The 26,134-nt window shown below is 39.9% G+C and overlaps 1 protein-coding gene across 3 annotated transcripts in view; it reads left to right on the forward strand.

Annotated features, from left to right (window-relative positions):
• Positions 1-26,134, forward strand: part of RAB31 (RAB31, member RAS oncogene family) — a 61,041-nt gene that overhangs the window by 31,509 nt on the left and 3,398 nt on the right. For 2 of the 3 annotated variants that reach the window (XM_077352773.1, XM_077352775.1), the window contains 4 exons: positions 5,782-5,853; positions 9,233-9,339; positions 10,587-10,696; positions 20,139-26,124. In XM_077352773.1, coding sequence (XP_077208888.1) covers positions 5,782-5,853; positions 9,233-9,339; positions 10,587-10,696; positions 20,139-20,236 — 387 coding nt within the window. In that variant the 3' untranslated portion in view covers positions 20,237-26,124. Of the gene's footprint in view, positions 1-5,781; positions 5,854-9,232; positions 9,340-10,586; positions 10,697-20,138; positions 26,125-26,134 lie in introns of those variants that run through there. The other variant, XM_077352774.1, reaches the window with a different exon arrangement.

Genomic DNA, 26,134 nt, shown 5'->3' on the forward strand with positions numbered 1-26,134 from the left:
TCATCAAACATGGCTCTCTATGAACCAAGCTATACATTACATTTTAATACTGTATATCCAGCTCCAAAATGAAGCATATAACATCCTACACCTAGACAGGTTCAGCCTGTGAAAATGGCAACGGGGGGAAGGCAGGTGCCCCTCATTCCTCCACATTGTGGTTCCAAGTTGAATCAGGCCTTGTGGTCCCTTAAAAGCAGTTGCCTGCAGCGACTGTGTGGTGGTGGGGAAAATGAGTCAGGTCAGGATTCTGACTCATTTTAAAGTATTAACATATAGTTTGGTCCCCAGTTTCATACCTATCCTCACAGCCATAAGAGTCAAAACCTTGCTTTGCTTTAAAAATAAAATATCAACATGAAATCAGATGACTCTCTTTAGGTAACATGTCCTTGGATGAAATCGCAGAGGCTTAATGTCAAAGTATCATTATAGGAGCTAAATGCCTAAACTTTGCTTTCAGGGTCATTATGCTTCTCCCCTAGAACTTCATCCTGCTTTGTACTGAAAGTTTTAAAGTTCTTTCTGCATCCTTGTCTGTGATTGCATAAATAAACTTGACTTGACTCTGCTTTGTACTGATAATTGTATTATTAAATGCTCATTGGAGGGTTTTTTTTGGGGGGGAGCCCAAGCAGCAGACGAATTCAGAACTTATTTAGGCCAAGGTATTAAATATAAGCTGATTAACAGTGCAGTTCAAAGCAGAGTTACACCCTCCAAAAGCCATTAACTTCAATGGATTTGGAAGGGTGTAATTCTATTTAGGATGAAATCCTGTACTACTGAGTGGGACCAAAACAACTTTAAATACAAGTATTTCGGATTAGTTGGAAATTAGTTTGGCAGTATATTCGATCTAGTGTAGATACCAAATAAAAAATTAAAGAAAATTCTAGTTTTCTGTGGTGTGTTGTTTTTAGTTTTGTACAAAGCTGAATGACAATAAGATCATAGTAGAGAATATGTAATGCATACTAGTACTCATTCTGATTTCAATATAGGTCACTTTCAAGTAAGTATTTTTATAGTGTGATAAAATTGTTTCCTTGCCAAGGTCAATGGCGTTTACTTCCTCATAAGTATACCTAGGATAGCAGCCATGTGTCAGTGTTTAACATTTTCCATTCAGTTGTTCCCAGTAGAAATACCAGGAACTTCCTTTCTTCTCCTTCATGAATTGCTGGAGTTAGCAGTTTTTATTAAATGATAATATCCCTGATGTGTTTGCTTTTTTCTGCACTTGCTTTAAAAAAAAAAGAACAGAATTTATTTAAAAAATAGTTCTGTGTTTTATGCTAGACTGGCATTACTAACTTTGGATCAAAACCATGATGTTCATGTTCAATCCAATACCTAGCATCAAACAATTTTGCATCTGCTGACAGGGTATTGGTATTTGTTAAGTGTTTTAGGATTAACATTATGGATAATATTCTCAAATTTATGCCTCCAAATAGTAAGCACCAAAAATCTGGCATGCTTCAAGTCGCATACTCCCATGCTGCTTCATTTCATGTGGCATCCTTTGCTGTTCTGGAAAATGCCTGTGTGCCTCCTCATTTGGTCAGTTTTATTACTAATAACGCTACACTGGCACAACTTCAGTCAGAGACCCTTGATAAATCTTAACCAGTTTCCAGCCAAAGATGTAACGGCAAAAAAAAACAAAATAGAAAAAAAAGATCAGAAGAAACTAATATGCATAATGATGATGATTAATTATTATTATTATATTTTTATATCTCATTCTTTCTTGGTTGGCTTAGGGCAGATAACATCAGACTTAAAAACAATCAGTACAAAATAAGCTATCTATCATCTGTCATCAGTCATTCTATCCAATAAAACATGAAGGGTACTTCTGACGACATACCTACCCTCTGATTGGCCCTTGAGGGGAGGGCCCTCCCTCCAAGGGCGACTCAAGGAAGCTCCTGCACTGTTGGGAAGTCTCTGGAGGCCTCTGACTGACTGTCACTAGGATGGCGCTCTCACACTGAGGACCAAGCAGAGGCTCTTTCCTGCTCCATCTGCCACAGCTCGTGTGGTACCTCGCTGTCATGGATGGTAAACACAGATTCCTTTGCTAAGCTGGCCTGCCACCCTCCATCGTGGCCACCTGCCACCAAATGTCCTGAGGGGGGGGGTGACCTGCCGGCTCTGTGCCTTGCTTTGCAAGAACTGCCAGTGTGTATGGGGACTTCCACTGTTTTCCTGGGACCATGCACATTCAGAGTTAGTGGAATGGAGGGGGCCCCGCCAGTTCTGCACACCATCAGAGCCCACAGAATGGAGAGGTTGCTCCCCCCAGCTCTCTGCCCTGTGTTCTGACAGCCCACAGGAGGCTCCCGCTGCCTTTGTAACCCACGGTGCAAGAGCTTGCAGTATTGAGGCTTTCCTCCCAAAAGCTCCCTGCCACATGCATTGACTGATACTGGGTTCAGGGAGGCTCCCATCAGCTCCATGGCCACGTGATGAGTGCTGGCAGGGTTGGGTGGGTATGCACCTGCCAGCTCCCTGCCCTACATGCTGAGAGCTTCCCACCTCCCTTGGCAACAGCTTGCATGGGGAGGGTCCTGCCCCCCCTTCCTGCCCGCTTTTAAAGCAGGCTTAACCCATAGGATATATATATCTGTACACAGCCCGTGGCACCGCGGGCGCCACGGACTGAATAAAGGGGTAGTGGGGAGGAGTTAGGGCGGGACCGGTCCGGGATAAAAACTCGGACGGGCCAATCAGGAGCCGCAAAGCGGCTCCTGATTGGCCCCTCCATGTGTCCATCCCGCCCGAAGCAGGCAATGGGGAGCCGCGCAAAGCGCGGCTCCCCATTGCCTGCTTCACCACCACAGGTGAGCGGTCGGCCGCGCCGCCTTCTCCCGGCCGCCGGAGCGGCCTCGCGGCGTCATAGACGCCGCGAGGCCGCTCCGGCGGCCGGGAGAATGCTTGGGAGAGCCTCGGGGGCGGGTGGGCCTGGGTGGGTGGGCCTGGCCGCCTTGGGAGAGCCTTGGGGGGCGGGTGGGCCTGGCCACCTCCTCCCGGCCGGCGGAGCGACCTCGCGGCATCATAGACGCCGCGAGGCTGCTCCGCCGGCCGGCAGGAGACTTGGGAGAGCCTCGGGCCGGCGGGTGGGCCTGGCCGCCTCCTCCCGGCGGGTGGAGCGGCCTCGCGGCGTCATAGACGCCGCGAGGCCGCTCCACCCGCTGGGAGGAGGCTTGGGAGAGCCTCGGGGAGCCGGGTGGCCCAGGTCTGTCCTCAGGCCGCCGGGCAGGGAGCCCCCGGCAGCCGCGGCTTGCCAAGACCCCGCCGGAATCGAAGATCGCCGCCAAAGGACCGCCGAGGAGCCGAGGATGCCCCGCTGCCGTCGCCCGCCCTCTCTAAGGTCAGCTTCCTTGCGCTGCCCTGTCCCTCCCTATCCCCCACATTCTAGTGCCCATTGTATTTTGTTTACAATGGGCTTTAATTCTAGTATATATAATAAAATGCAAAAATTATAAATTTGAATTTAGGTTTTAAAATGATTAAATCCACCTTCTTTACAGTTTAAATCTTCCTAGGGTGGTGGTGGTGGGGGGTTAATCAGTGTTTGGCCGGATTAGTTGGCTGGATGGGTTCTGGGAGAACAGACTAGCTCACATTTAATTCCCCAACACAAACACAACACTAAACTAAACTGCATGATGTCGAGCCCCCGCCATAAATTGTCAAGCTTTCCCCAGACGTATCTGTCATAACATCAAATTGCCTAGTCTCTTCCTGTCTGAGTCACTCCAAAGCAACACTGGGCCAAATGGTCAGGGCTACACATCTTTTCTATTGCCCAGCTAAGACACTTCAAAGATGCCTTGCTGGTTATAAATAGAAACAGTTTCTTAGACCAGGAGCCTCATTCTGGCAGATCCTAATTTCCATTGAGAGGGACTAAGCTGGTGCATAAGGCACCTTCAAAGAAAATTACAATTAATCTGAACCTCATCCCTCTCCCAACTTTAGGGGGGCAGGGTTTCCCTTTGCATTCTGTCACATGGTGTCTCTGTATCTCTGGAATGTTTTCATATAGATCCTTTTCCTTTTTTCATCCATTTGGCCTCAGCTTGTTTCTTGGCACTCTGCAATCGGTAGGACCCATGAAGGTTTGAAGGGGGCTCCCCCAGACCTTCCTCACAGGTTCTCGGGGAGGCCGGCATCTTTTTGATGTTATTTCCCAGCCTTAGCAGTAGCTCTGGAGAAACAGTCTCTCTTGAACTGTTTGAGGTCCTGTAGGCCCTAATCTCACTGGATAGAATGTTGTATTATGTCAGTGTTGAAAAAGCCCTAGCCCTGGTCAAGGCCAGTTTTACTTCTTTGGAGCTGAGGACTCTGAGCAGATTTTGATGGCTCAGTCTTAAAATTCTTTGAGGGGTGTAGCAGAAGAGGCAGTTCTGCAGATACAAGTAAATTTTGTTATTTTTAAAAGCTGGCCTCTCAGAAGGTAAAGGACCTAGTCTTGGCTTCTGCTAAAAATATAGCATGCACACGTATCAAAGTATCAATGTGTGCTTTTTCATCAGATCCATAATGACCATCAAAATCTGTACCTCTTCAACTAGGAACAGTTTTCTGTGGATAGCACATGAGGAAGTTAGTATAAAAAAGTGACAGGCAACATTTTGGGCTGCAAAGAAGTTTGTAGGCTGAAAGAATTAATAATTTAACAGTTTAGGCTGGAGCTGAATGTTAGTGGAGATCAGCTAGCTACTGAAAACAGCATTCCTATGTAATTTTTTTTCTATTTCTCCTTCCACGAATGTTTAAGAAACTGTGCAGCTTTGGAGACTGCACCCAATGAAATATAACAGGGATGGGCTGTATCACTTATTTTCTCATATTAGATGTTACAGGATGAGATACTGAACTGTTACGCTTAGTACGTAAGAATCATCTACTGGATCATACTGGTACCCCATCTAGTCCAGTGCCCCTGTTTCTCTTGAAATTTCTGGTTTCAGACAGTGCAGTTTATTTATTGATTGATTTGATTTGTAGGCAGTCCCTTTCTTCAAGCAGGCTTGGGGCAATTAACATATAAAGCTCTAGTCATCCACTTAGGGCCAATAAATGCACAGTATCAGCATCTTTTCTACAACCGAGCTTTGTATTGCGGCTATAACAATAGATGAGCTCTTTGACTTCCACAGAGCAGTTTGCAGTGTTTTAACTTGGTTTATTTTCCCTTTTAAAATACTTAGACTACTTGTGAGGTGGTGCAATATAGATTTATCAATATTTTCTAAACCTATGCATAGAAATTTGTCTGAAAGGTTATTGGTAAGTAATGGAAAGTAATGTGGTTTTAAATAATTCACAGTTCTTTGATGAGTATGTTCTGTATTTGGTTGAGAGCTATAGTAAAACTTATTGATTTGGTCTGGCCTTTGATATAGAAGTCTAGCAGTAGAGCGTTTTATGTCCTCATTGTGAGAAAAATCTATGGTTTTTACTTGCTGCAAAGGACAGTTTTTCCATCATTAAGCTGATGGACTGATGTAAATTTCATGAATTGCTTGAGTGTTCGTTTGCTTAGGTTATCTTTGAGCGCAGAATTCTGGAAATGCAGAATCTAGTACAAAATGAGCTTCTAGAAAAAAAGGTTGTCACAGGGCATTCCCAGAATAGACACACTATATATATATATGAGGTTTTTGATAAATGTAGCAATGAGCAAATAAGATTAAACATATATAATCTACTGCCTCTTGTTAACTGATTTCCTTTAATATTATTATATTAAATTTTTCATAGTTTCACTCATTGGCACCAATGTACTATCGTGGGTCAGCAGCAGCCGTTATTGTATATGATATCACCAAACAGGTATGGATCCAATCACATTTGTATTAGCATTAGCATACTCATAGCACAATCCTAACTGCACTTTCCTCGAAGTAAACCCCGCTAAATAAGCTTGAGGAGGATTTGGAGTAAATCTGTTCAGGATTGGTGTCTCATCAGTTCAAAGATTATTTGACCAAGCATTGCATGGCTGCTCCCTTTGTATTCTGCCAGTATTTTATAGTTAGGGTTCGGTTGTCTGAACAAAGATTGGCAAATCTGGTTTTCTAGGTTTTATTTGAAGCTTTTTTCTCCATATCATTTAAACATAACCAGACAAATATGACTGGAAAGGAAAATGAATGCAGTTTACCATGCACTGGACTGTGATTTTCATGAAATCACAGTGAAGTCCTATCGAGATTATGCACATTTAATTCTATATTGGATTATAATTTTTATATGGGGTATCTACAATTTGGATGGAATAAACTTATTTTATAAGGAGCTAATCTTAAAGGACGATGCAGTAAAAGTGCTACACTCAATATGCCAGCAAATTTGGAAAACTCAGCAATGGCCACAGGATTGGAAAAGGTCAGTTTACATTCCAATCCCAAAGAAGGGCAATGCCAAAGAATGTTCAAACTACCGCACCATTGCACTCATTTCTCATACTAGCAAAGTTATGCTCAAAATCCTACAAGCTAGGCTCCAGCAATATGTGGACCGAGAACTTCCAGAAGTACAGGCAGGATTTCGAAGAGGTAGAGGAACTAGAGATCAAATTGCCAACATACGCTGGATCATGGAAAAAGCTAGGGAGTTCCAGAAGAACATCTACTTCTGCTTCATTGACTATGCTAAAGCCTTTGATTGTGTGGAGCACAACAAATTGTGGCAAGTTCTTAAAGAGATGGGAATACCAGAGCATCTTATTTGTCTCCTGAGAAATTTATATGCAGGTCAAGAAGCAACAGTGAGAACTGAACATGGAATCACGGATTGGTTCAAAATTGAGAAAGGAGTTCGGCAAGGCTGTATACTGTCGCCTTGCCTATTTAACTTGTATGCGGAGCACATCATGAGAAAGGCGGGATTAGAGGAGTCACCAATTGGGATCAAGATTGCAGGGAGAAATATCAACAACCTCAGATATGCAGATGATACCACTCTAATGGCAGAAAGTGAAGAGGAACTAAAGAGCCTGTTGATGCGGGTGAAGGAGGAGAGTGCAAAAGTTGGCTTGAAACTCAACATCAAGAAAACAAAGATCATGGCAGCCGGCCCTCTCAATTCCTGGCAAATAGATGGGGAAGAAATGGAGATAGTGACAGATTTTATTTTCCTCGGCTCCAAGATCACTGCAGATGGGGACTGCAGCAAAGAAATTAAAAGACGCTTGCTCCTAGGGAGGAAAGCTATGGCAAATCTAGACAGCATCCTAAAAAGCAGAGACATCAGCCTACCAACAAAAGTGCGTTTAGTCAAGGCTATGGTATTCCCAGTTGCAATGTATGGCTGCGAAAGTTGGACCATAAGGAAGGCCGAGCGTCAAAGAATTGAGGCTTTTGAACTCTGGTGCTGGAGAAGACTCTTGCGAGTCCCTTGGACTGCAAGGCGAACAAACCGGTCAGTCCTAGAGGAGATCAGCCCTGACTGCTCTTTAGAAGGCCAGATCCTGAAGATGAAACTCAAATACTTTGGCCACCTCATGAGAAGGAAGGACTCCCTGGAGAAGAGCCTAATGCTGGGAGTGATCGAGGGCAAAAGAAGAAGGGGACGACAGAGAATGAGGTGGATGGATGGAGTCACTGAAGCAGTAGGTGCAAACTTAAAAGGACTCCAGGGAATGGTAGAGGACAGGAAGGCCTGGAGGATCATTGTCCATGGGGTCGCGATGGGTCGGACACGACTTCGCACATAACAACAACAAATAAGGAGCTAATAACAAATGCTATTTGCTGTTATTTTCAAACACCTGAGCCTTTAGGGAGGGCGGTATATAAATGTGGAAAATAAATAAATAAATATTTGATGATAGATGAAAAATCAACTATATTGTCAAGATTATGGATGTCTCCCTCTCTGGAGCAGCAACAAGGATATCTTAACTTGTGAAATAGTATGACTCTGTGAGTCCCACCTGTTGGTCCAAGAGGACTGGTATCCCTCTGGAAAAACAACAACAACCAATATACTCACAATAGTGAAAGAATAAGAACAGTTGCAAAACTGTCTTAGCAAGGCCAATTGTGGAAAAGTATGTGTGTGTGTGTGGGGTGGGGAGTTTGAAGATCCCAGTTCTTATCCAAATCACCTAGTTCGTGTTGTTGTTGTTGTTTGTATAGTTGACCAATCACAGTTTAAATAAATATTCAGTTTCATGTTGTTTTAAGATCTTGGGAATGAGTAATGAATGATTGCACCCTTCACAATTGATGCAGCATAGGAGGCCCTCTAAATATTTTCCTGAACAGACATTAATAAATTCTAATTAGTTTGCAAACTTGTGTTTGCTAATAATAGCTGAATTTTGGCTTAGTCACTTTTAAGACGAACAAATGTAGTGGTGGAAAATGTTCAGTATTTATTTCCAAGATAAAAAGATTTAAAAATGAGGGGTGGGAACAGCTCTCCTTAATCAAATGATGTATTCTGGATTTTAATAAGAAATCTGTCTGGCATGGTTGAATAGACATTAATGAATGGATGAAATAGGTAGTCTACAATGTAAATCCCCAGCAGAGTGAATCACATATTTAGTTTCAGCTCAGGCGTGTCAGCACAAGTAATTGGACTATCAGTATAATGAAATATTGCTGTTATTGCCCTCCTGCACAGTGGCAGTTAGCTTTATGGAAGTTGTGATAATTTATTTGCATGAAAACCTGTACCAATATCTAGTGCCAAAAATCCCATTGATTCCAGCAGTTCTCTAAATGGGTACTTACATTTGAACAAAACTCTCCTTTTTATGAAGTTTGTAATTTAGAAAGCTGCTACAGGAGCACACAAAAAACCTGGTTAGAACCACTGAGGCCATAGACGAGAGATAATGTGCAAATCCAGAATCTTTACCAAACTGATATTTTGTCATAGAAAATAACATCTGAAATAAGGACTTAATAATCTTGTAGGATATTTCACTTTTAGCCTTTCCCAGCACTACATGATAAACTGCTTTTGATTTTCTCAGGCTGTAATTACAAGAAGTTTGAAAACTTAAAATAGTTTTTTAAAAGTATGACATTGTGTATAGGGATGAGCATGAACCATCCAATTAGGGCAGCATTTCCCATACATTATTGTGTTTGGTTACTTTGGTATGCTCATTAAAGATTTCAGGATCTTACCTTGTACAGTTTGGTTTTAAAAGTACAATGCATGCATTCTGAATGATCTTGCATATTTAATTCAGGATTCATTTCACACACTGAAGAAATGGGTGAAAGAACTAAAAGAATATGGTCCTGAAAATATTGTAATGGCCATCGCTGGAAACAAATGTGATCTTTCTGATATTAGGTAATGTATTGAAGCTGTTCTACCCTGTTCTTCTATAAAGCCAAAGAGACACCTGAAGATTTTTAGATAAGAGAGCCAACTCGGTGTAGTGGTTAGAGGCGCCAACTTCTAATCTGGCGAGCTGGGTTTGATTCCCTGCTCCTCCTCCACTTGCAGTCAGCTGGGTGACCTTGGGCTCGCCACAGCACTGATAAATCTATTCTGACCAAGCAGTAATATTAGGGCTCTCTCCTTCACAGGGTGTCTGTTGTGGGGAGAGGAAAGGGAAGGCAATTGTAAGCTGCTTTGAGACTCCTGATCAGGAAAAAAAATTTTCCCCCTGCCTCACAAATGTCAGAACTAAATACAGAATTACAGTGGCATACAGTAGAGTATTTACAATTCTCAAATATTAGGTAGAATTTCAATAATTATAGTTTTAAATGACATAAATATGGCAGTTTATATGCTAAGTGCTAAATGATGCATTTAATCAGTAAAAGAAGTTAAAGTTTGATGGAAAAGCAAGCACTGAATATATTTTTCAATTGTTCTTCAAATTTCTGCTTTTTCCCCCAAGAAAAAATCATGTTTTTTCTGGAAATTAATTTTATACCTCTACTTCTAGGTAACATTGTAGAGCCAACTTGGTGTAGTGTTTAAGAGTGGCAGCCTCTAATCTGATGAGTCAGATTTGATTCCCTGTTCTTCCACATGCAACCAGCTGTGTGTCCTTGGGCCAGTCACAGTCCTGTTAAAATTGTTTTCACAGAGCAGTCCTGTCGGAACTCTCTCAGCCTCACCCACTATGCTATATCAGGCAGGAGGCACTGTGGTGAGAGGAAGGGAAAGCAATCGTAAGCCTCTTTGGGTAGTGAAAAGCAGGATATAAAACCCAACTCTTTTTCTTCTTCATCTACCTAATCTTGTTTCAGTGCTGAATTCTATGCTGTGTTGCAAAACTAGCACCAAACACTGGATCAGGTTCTGTGGTTTCAAATATTCAACAGGATGATAAGCCCATTTGTCCAATATTTTCCAGTAATCTGGTATTCCTTCATGTATTCAAAGTGTTGAGTTCCACAGTCTAATCTGCTCTTTCCATGAATTTTGGGAGAACCAGGTGGGTACTAATTACAGATGTAAATAATTTGAGAAATTAGATTATTCAGCAATAAAATATCAGTGGTATTACAACTCTTCTGATAAGACTTCCTGAATGCTATATTTTCACGCACAGCAATTTAACTTCTAAACCTTTGTTTTAGGGAAGTCCCTATGAAAGATGCCAAAGAATATGCGGAGGCTATAGGCGCAATTGTTGTTGAGACCAGTGCAAAAAATGCAATTAACATTGAAGAACTCTTTCAAGGAATCAGTAAGTAAAGTTTGAATTTGGCAGAGTTCTCTCTAATAGCAGCTTTCTCACATAAAGAATAAATATCAAGTTGGAGTTGTTCTGCAGGGCCTGCAAGATGGAGCTCTTCCGCCAGGCATTTGGTTGAGGCTGGGCGTGATGAGTACTGGGAAATTTCAAACTCCCCCCCCCCCCCAGTTCTTGGGTATTAGACCTACATAGAACCATGGTTCGAACTGTTGTATTCCATATCCCTAGCCATTCCAGTCCACTGAGTCAACTGCATTGGAGGCTGGGGAGATGCTTTAGTTGTATCACAATCTTGTTCTATTGCATTTTATTGTTCAACTGTAATTTATTTTATGAGGTTAAGGTTGGGGATTTTATTGTCATAAGATTATTTTTATGAAAATATGTTTTTATACATATGTTGTGAACTGATGCGAGCCAGCTTGCTGGGAGCGGTGGGTATAGAAATCAAATTATAAAAATTAATATTTATTTAAAACATTTATATGCTGTCTTTTGACACAAAAAGTGACAGGGCAAGGCAACCTACATAAGGCATTGAAACATTTGAGTTTTAATATAATATTTAAAATATATAACTAAATATTTAACAGTATGATAAAATATAATCATTCACACATACAAGCAGGGAGAGGTCATTATTTATGAAGTCATGAAATTGAAATAGACAACAGAAGGTGTTATGTTGTCTAATACAAGCATAGCACTGGAAGATACCATCTGTTAGTATCATTTGAACAATCTGCCTAATTATGAATACCCAAGCAAAGCTTGGAGTTCCATAATATCTGAAAACTGAAACACTGTAAAAGGACCTAAATACTATTAAGGCCAACCTTCATACTCTGGGAAGGATTTATTGAGCCCTTAATGAGAGCTGTGATCTATCTTCTTCGTAAGCCTTCAGTGATGAGAAGAATCACAACTTTCCCAGCCATTCACATCTGCACTGGCCAGTCCTACAGATACCTGCTGTGAAGGATTTGCATATGCCACTTTTTTACATTTTACTGTACTGCTTCTAAATAAATCTACCAATATTGCATTATTTTTAGTCAGCTGCTGAGAGGAGATAATTCAATATGTGTGAGCACCCTTGAGACTGTAATCCTTAATGACATTGATATAGTGACTAAAAATAGTTGCCTACATTTTCCTTGGACTGAAATATGGGTTAGTTATTTATTATGATATCTGAAACATTTATATCACACACCCTTCAAGGGCTTCAGAGTGGCATCTCAGCTTCATAGCAATGCAGTGAGGTTCATTAAGAGTTCTAGCCACAGGTTCATCCCCTTCCCCTTTTCCCACATGCATTCAGAATACCTCTCTGTAGTGTAGTGGTTAGGAATGCGGACTTCTAATCTGGCGAGCCGGGTTCGATTCTGCACTCCCCCACATGCAGCCAGCTGGGTGACCTTGGGCTCGCCATGGCGCTGATAAAGCTGTTCTGACCAAGCAGCCTCACCCACCTCACAGAGTGTCTCTTGTGGGGAGAGGAAAGGGAAGGTGATTGTCAGCCGTTTTGAGACTCCTTTGGGTAGAGAAAAGCGGCATATAAAAACAACTCTTCTTCTTCTTCTTCTTCAATACTGGCAACTATGTTTTGTGCAGATGCTACTGTAATGAAGTCCTAATCTATTCTGAGTTTCAGGAGAATCTGCACAAAACATAGTGGCCAGTATTGATTTAATGGTGGGGGGAGGGACACATTATCCTTTTTTATCTGATTCTCTGGCTGTAAATTAACTAAGGAAAAAATAAATCACTCTTCACCAAAATTATTAAAGTGTCTCCACTACTAGGTAAGTGTGGTTTGATGAGGATGAACACACTGACAGATATTAGAGCAGTTAAAAGTAGAAAAAGAGGGGAGAGGAAAATAGCCCACTGAAATTCCTAAACCCTTGTAGAAGCTTGAGATGGGATTTCCAAATTGCCCCCCCCCCCAAACACATATACAGTTATTTGACAGCCACCAACTTGTCCTGTTTTATTAATCTGGAAGGTTCTTGGGGAATTACTTATGATCTTGCATATATATTCTACCAATCTTCATTCATGGAACTCAAGGTACTTTATTTGGGGGGTGGTGAGATGGGGTTCAGGGCACTGACCAAACCTGTGCTTATTTATCTTCAGTAAGGCTGCTATATCATACGCCCTTTAACTAGGAGCCTAGATGCAACAGTAACATGGTGATTGAGCAATTCAGGCTAGGTTAGGATGAGAGATGAAGTAACTGATCTTTTTCTTTCTTTCCTCTATTAGTCTGTGGATTCAGATTGCTTGCTGAGGTTCCTGTAGTTAGGGGCTTTCCTTGCACTAGGATGTAATTCCCCCTTTTTCATTACGGCAGACTGTGAATATGGATTATACATAGTAAGGTTATATATTTTGGGGGCTCTCTTATTTCTGGTTTTAAGTGGCCCTATCCAGACTAGATTTGAATATAAAATAGGTGTAGGCTGTTTGGGCTGACTCACAACTTCAGATCATTGTATGGCATATACTCTTTCACTGTATTTAAAGTCCAACTCAAAATGCTTTCCTGTTGCAATTATCTCTGAAATCTAGGGTGTATTTACGGGCAAAGAACTTTGGAATCTGAATTGGTTAATTCCTTGGGTAACTGCTCTCAGTAGCACCTGTTGACTTTTGAAGTTAGGCAAGTTGGTCAGGAGGGCACCATTAATCAATATATATTGAGGGATTAAGGTTCATTCTGAACATGACTAGAGCAGAGAAAGCCAAGCCATCTTTATCTTTTCCAAGGACATGCTGCTGAATCTAATAATAAAATATACTTTCATCTTATATGTGATACATTAAACTTGGCTTGAATACAGGAAATGCAATGTCTAAAGGGTGTTTCATTGCTGAATTTGCCAGGCTTAAACAGCTTCTTCCCACTACCACTATACATTGGGAAATGACACTTTTCCTCAGCTTTTGCCTGTATGGGCTCTTAACCACAAGTTATTCCCATGTAATTCTACTTATCAATCTTTTGGAATAGTAGATTTTCAGATTTTTGTCTCTTATTATGTTATCAGTGACTTTCTTTCTCCAGGATTTGTTTTATACTGTTTTTCTTCATCCTCATTTATGAGAAATGAGAAACTTAACGGCACACTATATTTATATTTCAACAGCAGACAAAGTTGATAAGAAGTCAACAAGAAAAAAGCAAATATGTAAAGAAGTTTTATACTCAGCAGCACATAGTTCTCAGTGTTAACTAGGCAAGGTGCATGCTTTCAGTCACAAAATCATCCATGCTCTATCTAACACGAGATTCCTATCGCTTGTGTGATTTCAGTGCAACATGGTACAGTGGGTGGCTGGCCTTTTTATTGGTGTATTTTCCACAAGAAGTGCACACAGCCAACAATCTGCAACCGGATTACCAATCTGCACTTCTAAAATGTGCCAATCATAACATCTGCCTGAGATCTCTTTCAGATTCACCTGAGTAAATAAATTCTGTGCCTCATTTTTAAGGAGTAAATGGGCTTCTCCAAATCTTTGACCATTAAGCAGCATACCTACACGAGTCAAGTGGAGTAATCCATTATGAGATTAGTGCCACTTGACAAGAACAATAGTGTGTTACTTTCCCTTTCATACCTAATGCACCAACATAAAAAGGAATTAAAACAAGTTATCTAAACTACTCCTTGTAAATAACAGTCCTCAGTGTATTCTTTCTACTTTCACCATCTTCCACTTAATCCAAGATATTTAGCACAAAATAAAAATTTAAATACCTGTGTTATAATTATTAATAGTTGTTGTTGTTGTTATGTGCGAAGTCGTGTCCGACCCATCGCGACCCCATGGACAATGATCCTCCAGGCCTTCCTGTCCTCTACCATTCCCCGGAGTCCATTTAAGTTTGCACCTACTGCTTCAGTGACTCCATCCAGCCACCTCATTCTCTGTCGTCCCCTTCTTCTTTTGCCCTCGATCGCTCCCAGCATTAGGCTCTTCTCCAGGGAGTCCTTCCTTCTCATGAGGTGGCCAAAATATTTGAGTTTCATCTTCAGGATCTGGCCTTCTAAAGAGCAGTCAGGGCTGATCTCCTCTAGGACTGACCGGTTTGTTCGCCTTGCAGTCCAAGGGACTCGCAAGAGTCTTCTCCAGCACCAGAGTTCAAAAGCCTCAATTCTTTGACGCTCGGCCTTCCTTATGGTCCAACTTTCGCAGCCATACATTGCAACTGGGAAGACCATAGCCTTGACTAAACGCACTTTTGTTGGCAGGGTGATGTCTCTGCTTTTTAGGATGCTGTCTAGATTTGCCATAGCTTTCCTCCCCAGGAGCAAGCGTCTTTTAATTTCTTTGCTGCAGTCCCCATCTGCAGTGATCTTGGAGCCCAGGAAAATAAAATCTGTCACTATCTCCATTTCTTCCCCTTCTATTTGCCAGGAATTGAGAGGGCCGGATGCCATGATCTTTGTTTTCTTGATGTTGAGTTTCAAGCCAGCTTTTGCACTCTCCTCCTTCACCCGCATCAACAGGCTCTTTAGTTCCTCTTCACTTTCTGCCATTAGAGTGGTATCATCTGCATATCTGAGGTTGTTGATATTTCTCCCTGCAATCTTGATCCCAATTGGTGACTCCTCTAATCCCGCATTTCTCATGATGTGCTCTGCATACAAGTTAAATAGGCAAGGCGACAGTATACAGCCTTGCCGAACTCCTTTCTCAATTTTGAACCAGTCAGTGATTCCATGTTCAGTTCTCACTGTTGCTTCTTGACCTGCATATACATTTCTCAAGAGACAAATAAGATGCTCTGGTATTCCCATCTCTTTAAGAACTTGCCACAATTTGTTGTGCTCCACACAATCAAAGGCTTTAGCATAGTCAATGAAGCAGAAGTAGACGTTCTTCTGGTACTCCCTAGCTTTCTCCATGATCCAGCGTATGTTGGCAATTTGATCTCTAGTTCCTCTGCCTCTTCGAAATCCTGCCTGTACTTCTGGAAGTTCTCGGTCCACATATTGCTGGAGCCTAGCTTGTAGGATTTTGAGCATAACTTTGCTAGCATGAGAAATTAGTGCAATGGTGCGGTAGTTTGAACATTCTTTGGCATTGCCCTTCTTTGGGATTGGAATGTAAACTGACCTTTTCCAATCCTGTGGCCATTGTTGAGTTTTCCAAATTTGCTGGCATATTGAGTGTAGCACTTTTACTGCATCATCCTTTAAGATTTTGAATAGTTCAACTGGAATGCTGTCACTACCACTAGCTTTATTGTTGCTCAGACTTCCTAAGGCCCATTTGACTTCACATTCCAGGATGTCTGGCTCCAGGTCAGTAACTACCCCATTGTGGTCATCAGGGATGTTAAGCTCGCTCTTGTATAGTTCTTCTGTATAATTTTGCCACCTTTGTTTAATCTCTTCTGCTTCTGTGAGGTCCCTACCATTTTGGTCCCTTATCATACCCACCTTTGCATGAAACGTTCTCTTCATATCTCCAATTTTCTTGAAAAGATCTCTGGTCCTCCCCATTCTATTGTTTTCTTCTATTTGTTTGCACTGTTCATTTAAGAAGGCATTCTTATCTCTTCTAGCTTTTCTCTGGAATTCTGCATTCAATTGGGTGTATCTTTCTCTTTCTCCCTTGCCTTTCACTTCCCTTCTCTCCTTAGCTATTTGTAAAGCTTCCTCAGACAGCCATTTTGATTTCTTGCATTTCTTTTTCTTTGGGATGGTTTTAGTTGCTACCTCTTGTACAATGTTGCGAACCTCCGTCCATAGTTCTTCAGGCACTCTGTCTATCAGATCTAATTCCTTAAATCTATTTGTCACCTCCACTGTGTATTCGTCGGGGATATGATTTAGTTCATACCTGAGTGGCCTAGTGCTTTTCCCTACTTTCTTCAATTTAAGCCTAAATTTTGCAACAAGAAGCTCATGATCTGAACCACAATCAGCTCCTGGTCTTGTTTTTATTGACTGGATAGAACTTTTCCATCTTTGGCTGCAGAGCACATAGTCAATCTGATTTCTGTGTTGACCGTCTGGTGATGTCCATGTGTAGAGTCGTCTCTTGGGTTGCTGGAAAAGAGTGTTTGCTATGACCATTGTATTCTCTTGACAAAATTCTACCAGCCTGTGCCCTGCTTCATTTTGTACTCCAAGGCCGAACTTGCCTGTTATCCCGGTTATCTTTTGGCTTCCTACTTTAGCATTCCAATCCCCCATGATGATAAGCACATCATTTTTGGGCGTTGCTTCTAGAAGGTGTTGTAGGGCTTCATAGAACTGATCAACTTCATCCTCTTCAGCAGCAGTGGTTGGGGCGTAGACCTGGATCACTGTGATGTTGAATGGTTTGCCTTGGATTCGAACTGAGATCATTCTGTCATTTTGGGGATTGTATCCCAAGACTGCTTTTCCTACTCTCTTATTGATTATGAAGGCTACTCCATTTCTTCTGCGAGATTCTTGTCCACAGTAGTATACCTGATGGTCATCTGAATTAAATTCACCCATTCCTGTCCATTTTAGTTCACTGATTCCTAAAATGTCGATGTTCAGTCTTCTCATTTCTTGTTTAACCACGTCCAGCTTGCCTTGATTCATGGATCTGACGTTCCAGGTTCCTATGGAATAAAAATCTTTACAGCATCGGACTGTCTTTTCGCCACCAGTTACTTCCACAACTGAGCGTCCTTTCGGCTTTGGCCCAGCCGCTTCATTCATTCTGGCGCTACTCGTACTAGCCGTCTGCTCATCCCCAGTAGCATATTGGACACCTTCCGACCTGAGGGGCTCATCTTCCAGCGTCATATCGTTATGCCTATTGGAACTGTCCATAGAGTTTTCATGGCAAAGATACTGGAGTGGTTTGCCATTTCCTTCTCCAGTGGATCACCTTTTGTCAGAGCTCTCAGCTATGACCTGTCCGTCTTGGGTGGCCCTGCACGGTATAGCTCATAGCTTCACTGAACTACGCAAGCCCCCTTGCCACAACAAGGCAGCGATCCTTGAAGGGGGCTTATTAATAGTGTCAGTATATAAATAGCGCACAATACAGGAATCCAACTTGCCATTCTTAGCAAAGTTACGTGAAGAATGTAAAGAACAGTGTAAATATCTGAGTGCTGGACTAGGAATAGGGAGACCCATGCTCAAATATGCACTCAGCTGTGGAGCTTAATAGGTGCCATTCATCCACTCTACCTAATGTACCATACAGGGTGGGTGAGCATAAAATATAGTGACAGTCTGATAGACCTTTTCTGTGATGGTGCCATGGTTGTGGAATTCTGTTCCCCTTGCAGCTTGTTTCACACCTTCTGTGTTTAGGTCTTGGGTGAAAATGTGGTTCTTTCTGTTGCTTTAAATTACTGTTGGCTCATCCTTTTTTTACAGTTTCCTTGTGAATTTACCAAGGTACGAACTTTTAAATATGAAAACTTCAGCACTTCTTGCTATTTGGTTTTTGGGCAGTTCATTATTTAAGTTAGTTTGTTATAAACATTTTTTTTGTATCAGAAGCTGCTTTAAACTTTGGGAGAAGCAGGGTAGAAACATTAATTATTAATAGATAATAAAAATGCTGTGTTTAGATTTATAATCAATAGCTTTGGTCAGGAATACCTTCTTTAAACTTTGGTTGGTTCACTAATTGAACTCTCTGAAGGGGTTGGTCACTGGTAATCTTTCAAAATAATGAGTTTGCTCTTAGGAATGGTACATATACTTTAACTAGTTTAGAATATGTTAGTATCTGAGAAAGACAGCAGAGCAGCTGTTATTTCGGCCATTACTTATCTTTATTGGCTTCTGCTTTGTTACTGTGTTAAGTTCAAGTTCCTGATTTTTATTCCTTTAAGAAACCTAAATCTAGCATACTTTATAGCCTTCTTCCTAACTTGGTACAGAGTTGTACACAAGTGAACATCTATTTTGTCATATCTTCCTCTCCTAGATTTTGATACTGTTTAGTTGCTCTGATTGGTTTTTATTTATGCATTCAGATATTTATACATTGCTTTTCTCTCCAGTGGTGATCCAAAGTGGCTTACAACTTTCTTTTTTCCTCCTGCCTTTAATCCCCTCCACAGAAAGCCTGTGAGGTAGGTTAGGCTAAGATAGATGGACCCAAAGTCATCTACCAAGTTCCCAGGGCAGTTGGGGATTCAAACCTGGGTCTCCAAGATCCTAGTCCAGCAGTAATCACTACACCACACTGTAGGTTTCAGTTTTGTTGTACTTAAGTGGTACTATGTTGTATTTGATTCATTTTAGATCTCTCCTCCCCAACTGTGAATCATTTTGAAATCCATCAAAGTAGTAAAGTATTTTACATTAAAAAGTATACAAATCTAAAATATAAATGGCATCAAACAAAAACAGCATATAAGTGCATTAAAATCGTTATTTCTAAAACTGCTCTTTCAGTTGTGGAGTTTCTAAATGGTGACAGGTATACATTGGGCTTCAATTCCAGATAATAGAACAATACATAAAATATATTGGAAAGAGCAAGAGTCCCTGTATGTATTTTGTACCAGAACATTTTAATAATATATCCAGAGTCCTTTTTTTTAGTATTGCCATATAAAACTCTCTTTGGAAATTTTATAAGTCACATGGACTGCATTTATATGTCATGAAAAGCCTTTGTTTATGATAGGTGAAACATGGCTTGTTGCTGAATTTGGCTGCTGCTCTGTGTCCATTGTGAGCAGCAATTGGTTGTGTTATCTGAATATGGACCTAAGGAGTTTGTTTCAGGGCTTCTGAATACAGGGAGTTTTCTGTCAGGCTCTAGGAGCGAAGGAAGGAGGAAGGAAGGAAGGAAGGAAGGAAGGAAGGAAGCCAGATGGGTGCCTTTCACAAAGAGACAGAGTTGTGTTACATCGAATGCAGCCAGAGAACATCTTTTATTATTAAATATTATTGATCTTACAAGATTTCATGAGAAAACGTAAAATATTTTCTTTTGTAAAACAGTTTATATTACTTATATTCTCAACTGTTTTATCTCTGCACCTTCTGCTCTTTTCACCCACCCATGATTTTTTTAGCATTTCTAATCACATGGAGCATTTCCAATCACATTTCCTATCTGTGTAGGCATCACTGTAGGCTCTGCTTGGAACATGCAGGAGCTGGGGCCAGAGCCAGCAGATGTAATCTGACTCTCCTCTAAGCATGCACAGTGATGTGATTTTAAGCATTTTCATGGGGTTAAATGCCTCTGCTGCTTTGGTGACCTTTATGTATACATAGAATTTAGGGAGCTGGGAATATTCCTTGGTTGTTGTTTGTTTGTATTTCAAATGAGGAGTGTTCAAAATGTGCCTTCCCTGCCTGCAAAGGGTGTTTCTTGTGCATAAGAAAATAGAAATCGTACAGCATATCAAGCTTTGAACTGCTTTTTTCCTCTCCCTGAACACTTCCAGGTCGAAAGATCCCTCCCTTGGAAACTCATGAAAATGGCAATAGTGGAACAATCAAACTTGGGAAGCAGACTGCACAGACCACTAGGCGGTGTTGTTAAACCAACCTGATCAGGTTTGATTTACTTGAAAATAAAACAGCATCATTTGCTTATTTATTGAGCAACGGACTTCAGAAACTTGGTGTCCAAGTACCTTGTTTTAAAAGCATCAAGTTCAGTGTTGTCAATTGATAAAAATACAAGGAATGGTAGTGGAAAGACTTCCAAATGAGTGCTACGAAATTATAATGGACTGTCCATTTCTGTAACAATCTAAATAGCTTCCTTTGATTACTGTACAAACCAATGACTATTTTAAATAAGCCTTTTGTTTCAAAATAGGTCAGCATGGTACATGTTAAATTTTGTACAAAACTCACTTATATTTTATTACCATACTCTGTTTTGGAACTAGAATATTTATAGTATGGAAATATAGTACATAATATTTGAACTAACTGAAAGAGGTATACTGTTTTCTCATCCTTTTTTTATACCAGGTCTGAATTTCTTTGGCTTTATATTCAGAAAAACTTTGTAAAAGGCTTAGGTTGGGTAGTATGTTGAGACACAAAATTGATAAAATTAATCCAGTAATTGGAAAAACAAATAACAAAACTCTGGTAATTTTAGCTTGAAACAATTTATTATGTTTTGTAATATCTGAAGAGGCAAAAACATTGGATTGCACATATAATAATTGGTTTGAATTACATTTAGGGTGTTTGTCAAGAAAGGAGAGAGGACAGCAATTAAAACACCAAATATTTGAATATAGTTTCCAGTTGTCTCAATTAAAATCAAAACAAATACTGTACCACAATTTCTATAAAGAAACAGAATGGAGAGTTTGCAGACCACAGTCCCAAAGAATTTCATTCCATTTGGATAAGGGAAGGGAAGTTTTAGCCAAATGTGTTTTCTTGCTAAAACCAGGGGAAACAGAAATAAAACTGAACAAGTAATCTGAATAGTTTTAATAATGAATTAAGTGAAACCAAATCAAGGTTTTTAATAAGAAGGTGAACTGAAAACAACACAAAAATATTGTTCATGTTGCTGGTAAATATTACTTGGCTTCATAATGGTATTCAGTGAAGGGAAAACTTTGCCAAAATCGATTTTACCATTCATTGTTTTATTGCACAAATGATGCCTGGGAGTCAGGGCTAAAACCAGAGTCTCAGGCATAAAGACTAGTGCAGTGCCAAAGTATTGTGCCTACTTGAGAAAAGCAAATACATGTCCTTGATACTAAGGATAGCTTTTGCAATATACACAGTTGTTTTTAAAGCTTGCTTGTATCACTTTTGAAGCTGCTGGAGGCTAAGAAATCCTGAGCAGTAATTGATATGGATTGTATTATAACCCTGTATAAATACAAACAGGTTAGAAATAACATAAGATTACAAAAAATCTGAAATGCATTTTCCTATCCCTCCCTTCCCCAAACACATTAAGGAGAGACAACGCACAATAGCAATCCAGCCTTTGAGCCAGTATATTAACCCAAATAAGCAGGATGCACATATTTGTCTTACGGATGGTAGTCTATATCTGACAGACAATTTTGCCACACAGGGGTTGCTGCTTGTGCCACATAGGAGGGCTCCCTTGCTTTCAAAAATCTTGGAAAGGGGTTGGAGCTGTCAAAGAGAAGGGGAATCTGAAAAAAAATAGGGATAGCCATGTTAATTTGCAATAGTGAAAATGAATGTCTTGTGGTACCTTAAAAACACATGAAAGTAAAAACAACCTCATGAGTCTCTAAATCAGCCTTTCTCAACCCTTTTACCATTGAGAAACCTCTGAAACATTCTTCATGTTTTGAGAAACCCTGGAAGTGATGTCAGCAGGCCACACCTCCCTGCCATGCCCCCATAAGTCACATGTCACCAGAAGTGATATCACCAAGATCAGCCTTTCTCAACTTTTTTACTGTTGAGAAACCCCTGAAACATTCTTCAAGCTTCGACAAACCCCAGAAGTGGGACGATGGTTCAGAATATCGTTGGGAAGCATGGCTGTATACATGCACACTCCTTTCTTCCCTCTCCAGGCCCATCATTTATATAAAATATTTTTTAAAAAATATAAACAATTAATTAACTTCTACCCATTCAGAAAACCCTTCCAGAGCCATCAAGAAACCCCTGAGTTTCACAATCTCCTCTAGATCATAGTTTGATTATGTATTCTTACACATTACATTACCATAGAACTTTTGTTAAAGACAGTCCACTGTGGAGAAAAAAAATGATTTTGTTCAAATGTTAATTAGATTCCACAAAGAATGGAGAGGACTCTGTAAACCAGGCTTCAACTGGAGTTAAAGCAAAATATGCTTCTAATATTGGATATAGGATGAATTGTGCCAAGTTAGAAACAAAATTCTATTAATTACATTTTTTCATTGTGGCAATGTAAATGAAATGATACATTTCAGTTTTGTGTTAAATGTTATTGTAACATGATGCAGAACACAATGTACAGAAATTCGAATCTGATCCAAAATTGTTCTAAATTCAGTATATTTACCTTTATAATCTATTATATGGTAGTTTACTTGAAACCTCCTAATAAGGCAGCAGAATATTGCTTCTTCGAAGGGAAGGAGAAATTAGATAAATTGTAGCTGAATTTGCTTGCTTTTATGGAGGAACTGGTTATCAAATCAACATGGTGAGGATGACTGATTAGGTGTACCAACAGAACCAACCAATTTTTTTTACAGAACTAAAGAAAATATATATTTAGTCAGTGTTTACTGCACCATTATTATATTGAACTATCTGTTTCACAGCAGCATGAATTTCCTGGCGTGTACCAGAAAACAGAAAAAATATAGGGCTGCAGCTCTCAAATTGTTTACTCGATAGCAGAATAAGATGGCATTGCATGGGCATTTGCTGCCCTCAGGCCCTGGGAGGCAGACATACCAGATGCTGTGTCCCAATTCCCCTGATGCCTGTCCATTCCCAAGTGTTTATTTCCATTGAAAGCTATTTGCTCTGGAATCTCCTGTGCTTATTTAAGGGCATGTAAACTTCAAGCTCAGCAAAATTCTCTGAAGACATTATTTCTTTACATATGTGTCATAATGTAAGAAAATAGATAGTAGGAGGAGAAGAGATAATGAGGATTTGCAAACTTCTCTGCAGATTAATTTGGCTTGTGGCAATGTAAAGAGTTGGCCAAACCAGAGTGTGTTTGGATATATGAATCTCTTCCCTCTCTCATGCCTTATTGCGACTAATGTTTGTCTTAGTTCTCTAAAGGGACCACACTATGAGCAGGTTCATACATGAAGAGAACGCTATCCAAATACCTTGGGAATATGCACAGCCACTGGCAATTTTTATGTAGAGGTAGCACTGGTACCAAATTACACAGCTGTCCCAATTCCTATGATGACTGGCTTTTAAGTTGGTATTGCCCTATTAACCTAGTGGTAGTCCTCTATACTTCCTGAAAACCTGCAAAGTGATCAGCTGTGTGAGATTTTTAAAGATACAGTTATGTTTCTAGAATTGTGTGAATGTTACTGACTGTCCTAATCCTTTTATCTGTGCTGAAGTCCCATTAAAATAAAAAAGATTTGAGCATCCATTGTAGAATGCAGAAGTACAAACCAGATGCTTAATCTTCTATAGTTGCTTTTTAATTATGAGGTAATGACATTCTTAAGTGCAAAAACTGCAAAGATATCCCATGATTAAAATTATTGTCCTATTTCTTATAAGAAAGAAAAACACCCTATTGTATTTTTCCCATAATTGAGTGTGTACTACCTTTAGATTTAACAGAGATCACAGCTATGTATTTTATTGGAATAGCAGGCCCCAATTTAACAGTTTAGCCTGCATAAGAATAATAGTAGAAACAAAAGTACAGTTGGATTTGTTGGAAGCTGCCCTAAATTTTGAACCTAGATTTAGGACATTGCATTCATGGTGCTATCTTTCAGTTTCTCTGAATGCTAGAGCATGTACATCTGTGTGTATTAAGTTTTTAGGGCAGCAGTGCCACAGTGACCAATCATTTCATTGAAGGTGAATTGTAGGGTGGCAGTGCCATGGTAATATTACCACATTTGGAAAGGGGTTTGCTATTTAACTAGAGTGAAGAACCTCAAGGATGTTAGAATAGTACATATCATGCCTGTAAAATGCTGGTTGTAGTCATGGCTGCTGATTTAAGGATTTACGTTAACTTCATAATATTGCTCTGGGGTTACCAGCTGTGATTGATCACTCTTGTATTATGAATGCCATATTTTCAGTACCTGGCAAACTATTAACTATATTCAGATTTTGAATAGTGCCTTTGCTATACTTTTTGGCTAGATCAAAGAGCAATAAGAGGGAAACACTTGCATGTGTAACAAATACATAGTACAAAAGTTCTGCCTTGACAACCTATCAAGAGGTAGTGTCTCCTGGACTGTTTTAACTGGAATTAGGACTAACAGGGCTAAAGCATAATTTGCAAATTCAGTATATTAACTGATTTCAGGTTCATCATGGTTTAAGGATATTGTTCTTCAGTTATCAATATGTTTCTGGAATCACATTATCTAGTTGCATTTTTGGGGGGAGCATTAAAATATAAAGTCTCTGTTGTTATGCTGACTATGTATGCTTGACTGCCTCTTATATTTAAGAATGCAAATATCAACATGATCCTAACTACATGAACTCATAAGCTGCATGTGGACTTCTTATACACTTAAGTGTATAAAGTTGTCTATTGTAGTAGAGTAGTAACAAATATCCCATTTAACTTAAGTGGGATTTATTTCCCAATAAACACGTTAAGATTGCCCTGTTAAGTGTTATATGCTGAAATTATTCAGGCTGAATACTAATGCTAGTAGAAGAGAGATTCATCAGTATATTTATTTGTAATATGGAATGTCCTAAACAGACCACCTTCTACCTTATCAGTATAGTCATAGAGGATGGAATGATACCCTTTCTCCATCATGCTCCTGTCTCAGGTATGGTTACCCGTGCACACATCTCTCATGCATTGAAGAATATCTCTGGCAATTGTGTGCAAGCACTAACCGGTAGACCAGAGTCTGTGGAAGTCACACTGGCTGAGCAGGAAATTAACAGTTATTTCCATCTCAGCCAATACAAGGAGTTGCTTGGCAAGACAACTCTAGAAGTTTTGTTTGGTGATTCCCTGCAAATCGAATCTTTTCCTTTGCTGCCAAAATATGACATGAATGGAGGAGAAATGGGCTAAGTGTGTACACTTTTTTCTGAGACTAGTTCCCCATAGGATCTTTAACATTTCATGGGAGTTCACTTGAATGTTATATACTAGCTACTCCGAAATGTTAAAATGGATAATGAGCCACTCATACTAGCATTTGATATAATCATACCCTTTCTTATAATGAAGTAAACAGATATGTTCCCCAAGTACCATCTGACAGGTAGTGTTTAATTGTAGTTCAAGTGAAAAGTGTTCAATATAAACAATTACCTTGTTTAATTTTTCTAACTAGCTTTAATAGCTTTTCAGTGCCTTTTGTACACTTTGGCTTCTATATAGATGTATAGTATATTGAGTACAGATTGTCTTACCCAGCCTTAATTGCCTAAACTGGTAATTAAATGCCATTGTAATGTTTTGTGCTAAGTACTGTCACTCTACATTGTTTATAAAAGGGCTGTGAGTGGGCTGGACCCATTGACACTTATGTATGGAATGTTACACTCCATTAATACTTTTGTTCTGTATTTTAATTGCATGATCACAAAATGGTTTGTGCCTAAAAGAATTATTTTATTCTATGAGTGATACTAATAAATATTCTTAATTTTTGTGATTTGGATTTTTTTTTGTATAACTACTAAAGATTATCTCAGAAAGCTTTTGTACTCGCTGTAAAGTCTTTGAGCAAAAGAAATCTATTAAACATATGTATCAGGTAAGTCTTAGTCT

The sequence above is a fragment of the Paroedura picta genome, chromosome 9, assembly GCF_049243985.1.
Source record: "Paroedura picta isolate Pp20150507F chromosome 9, Ppicta_v3.0, whole genome shotgun sequence".
Lineage (NCBI taxonomy): Eukaryota > Metazoa > Chordata > Lepidosauria > Squamata > Gekkonidae > Paroedura > Paroedura picta.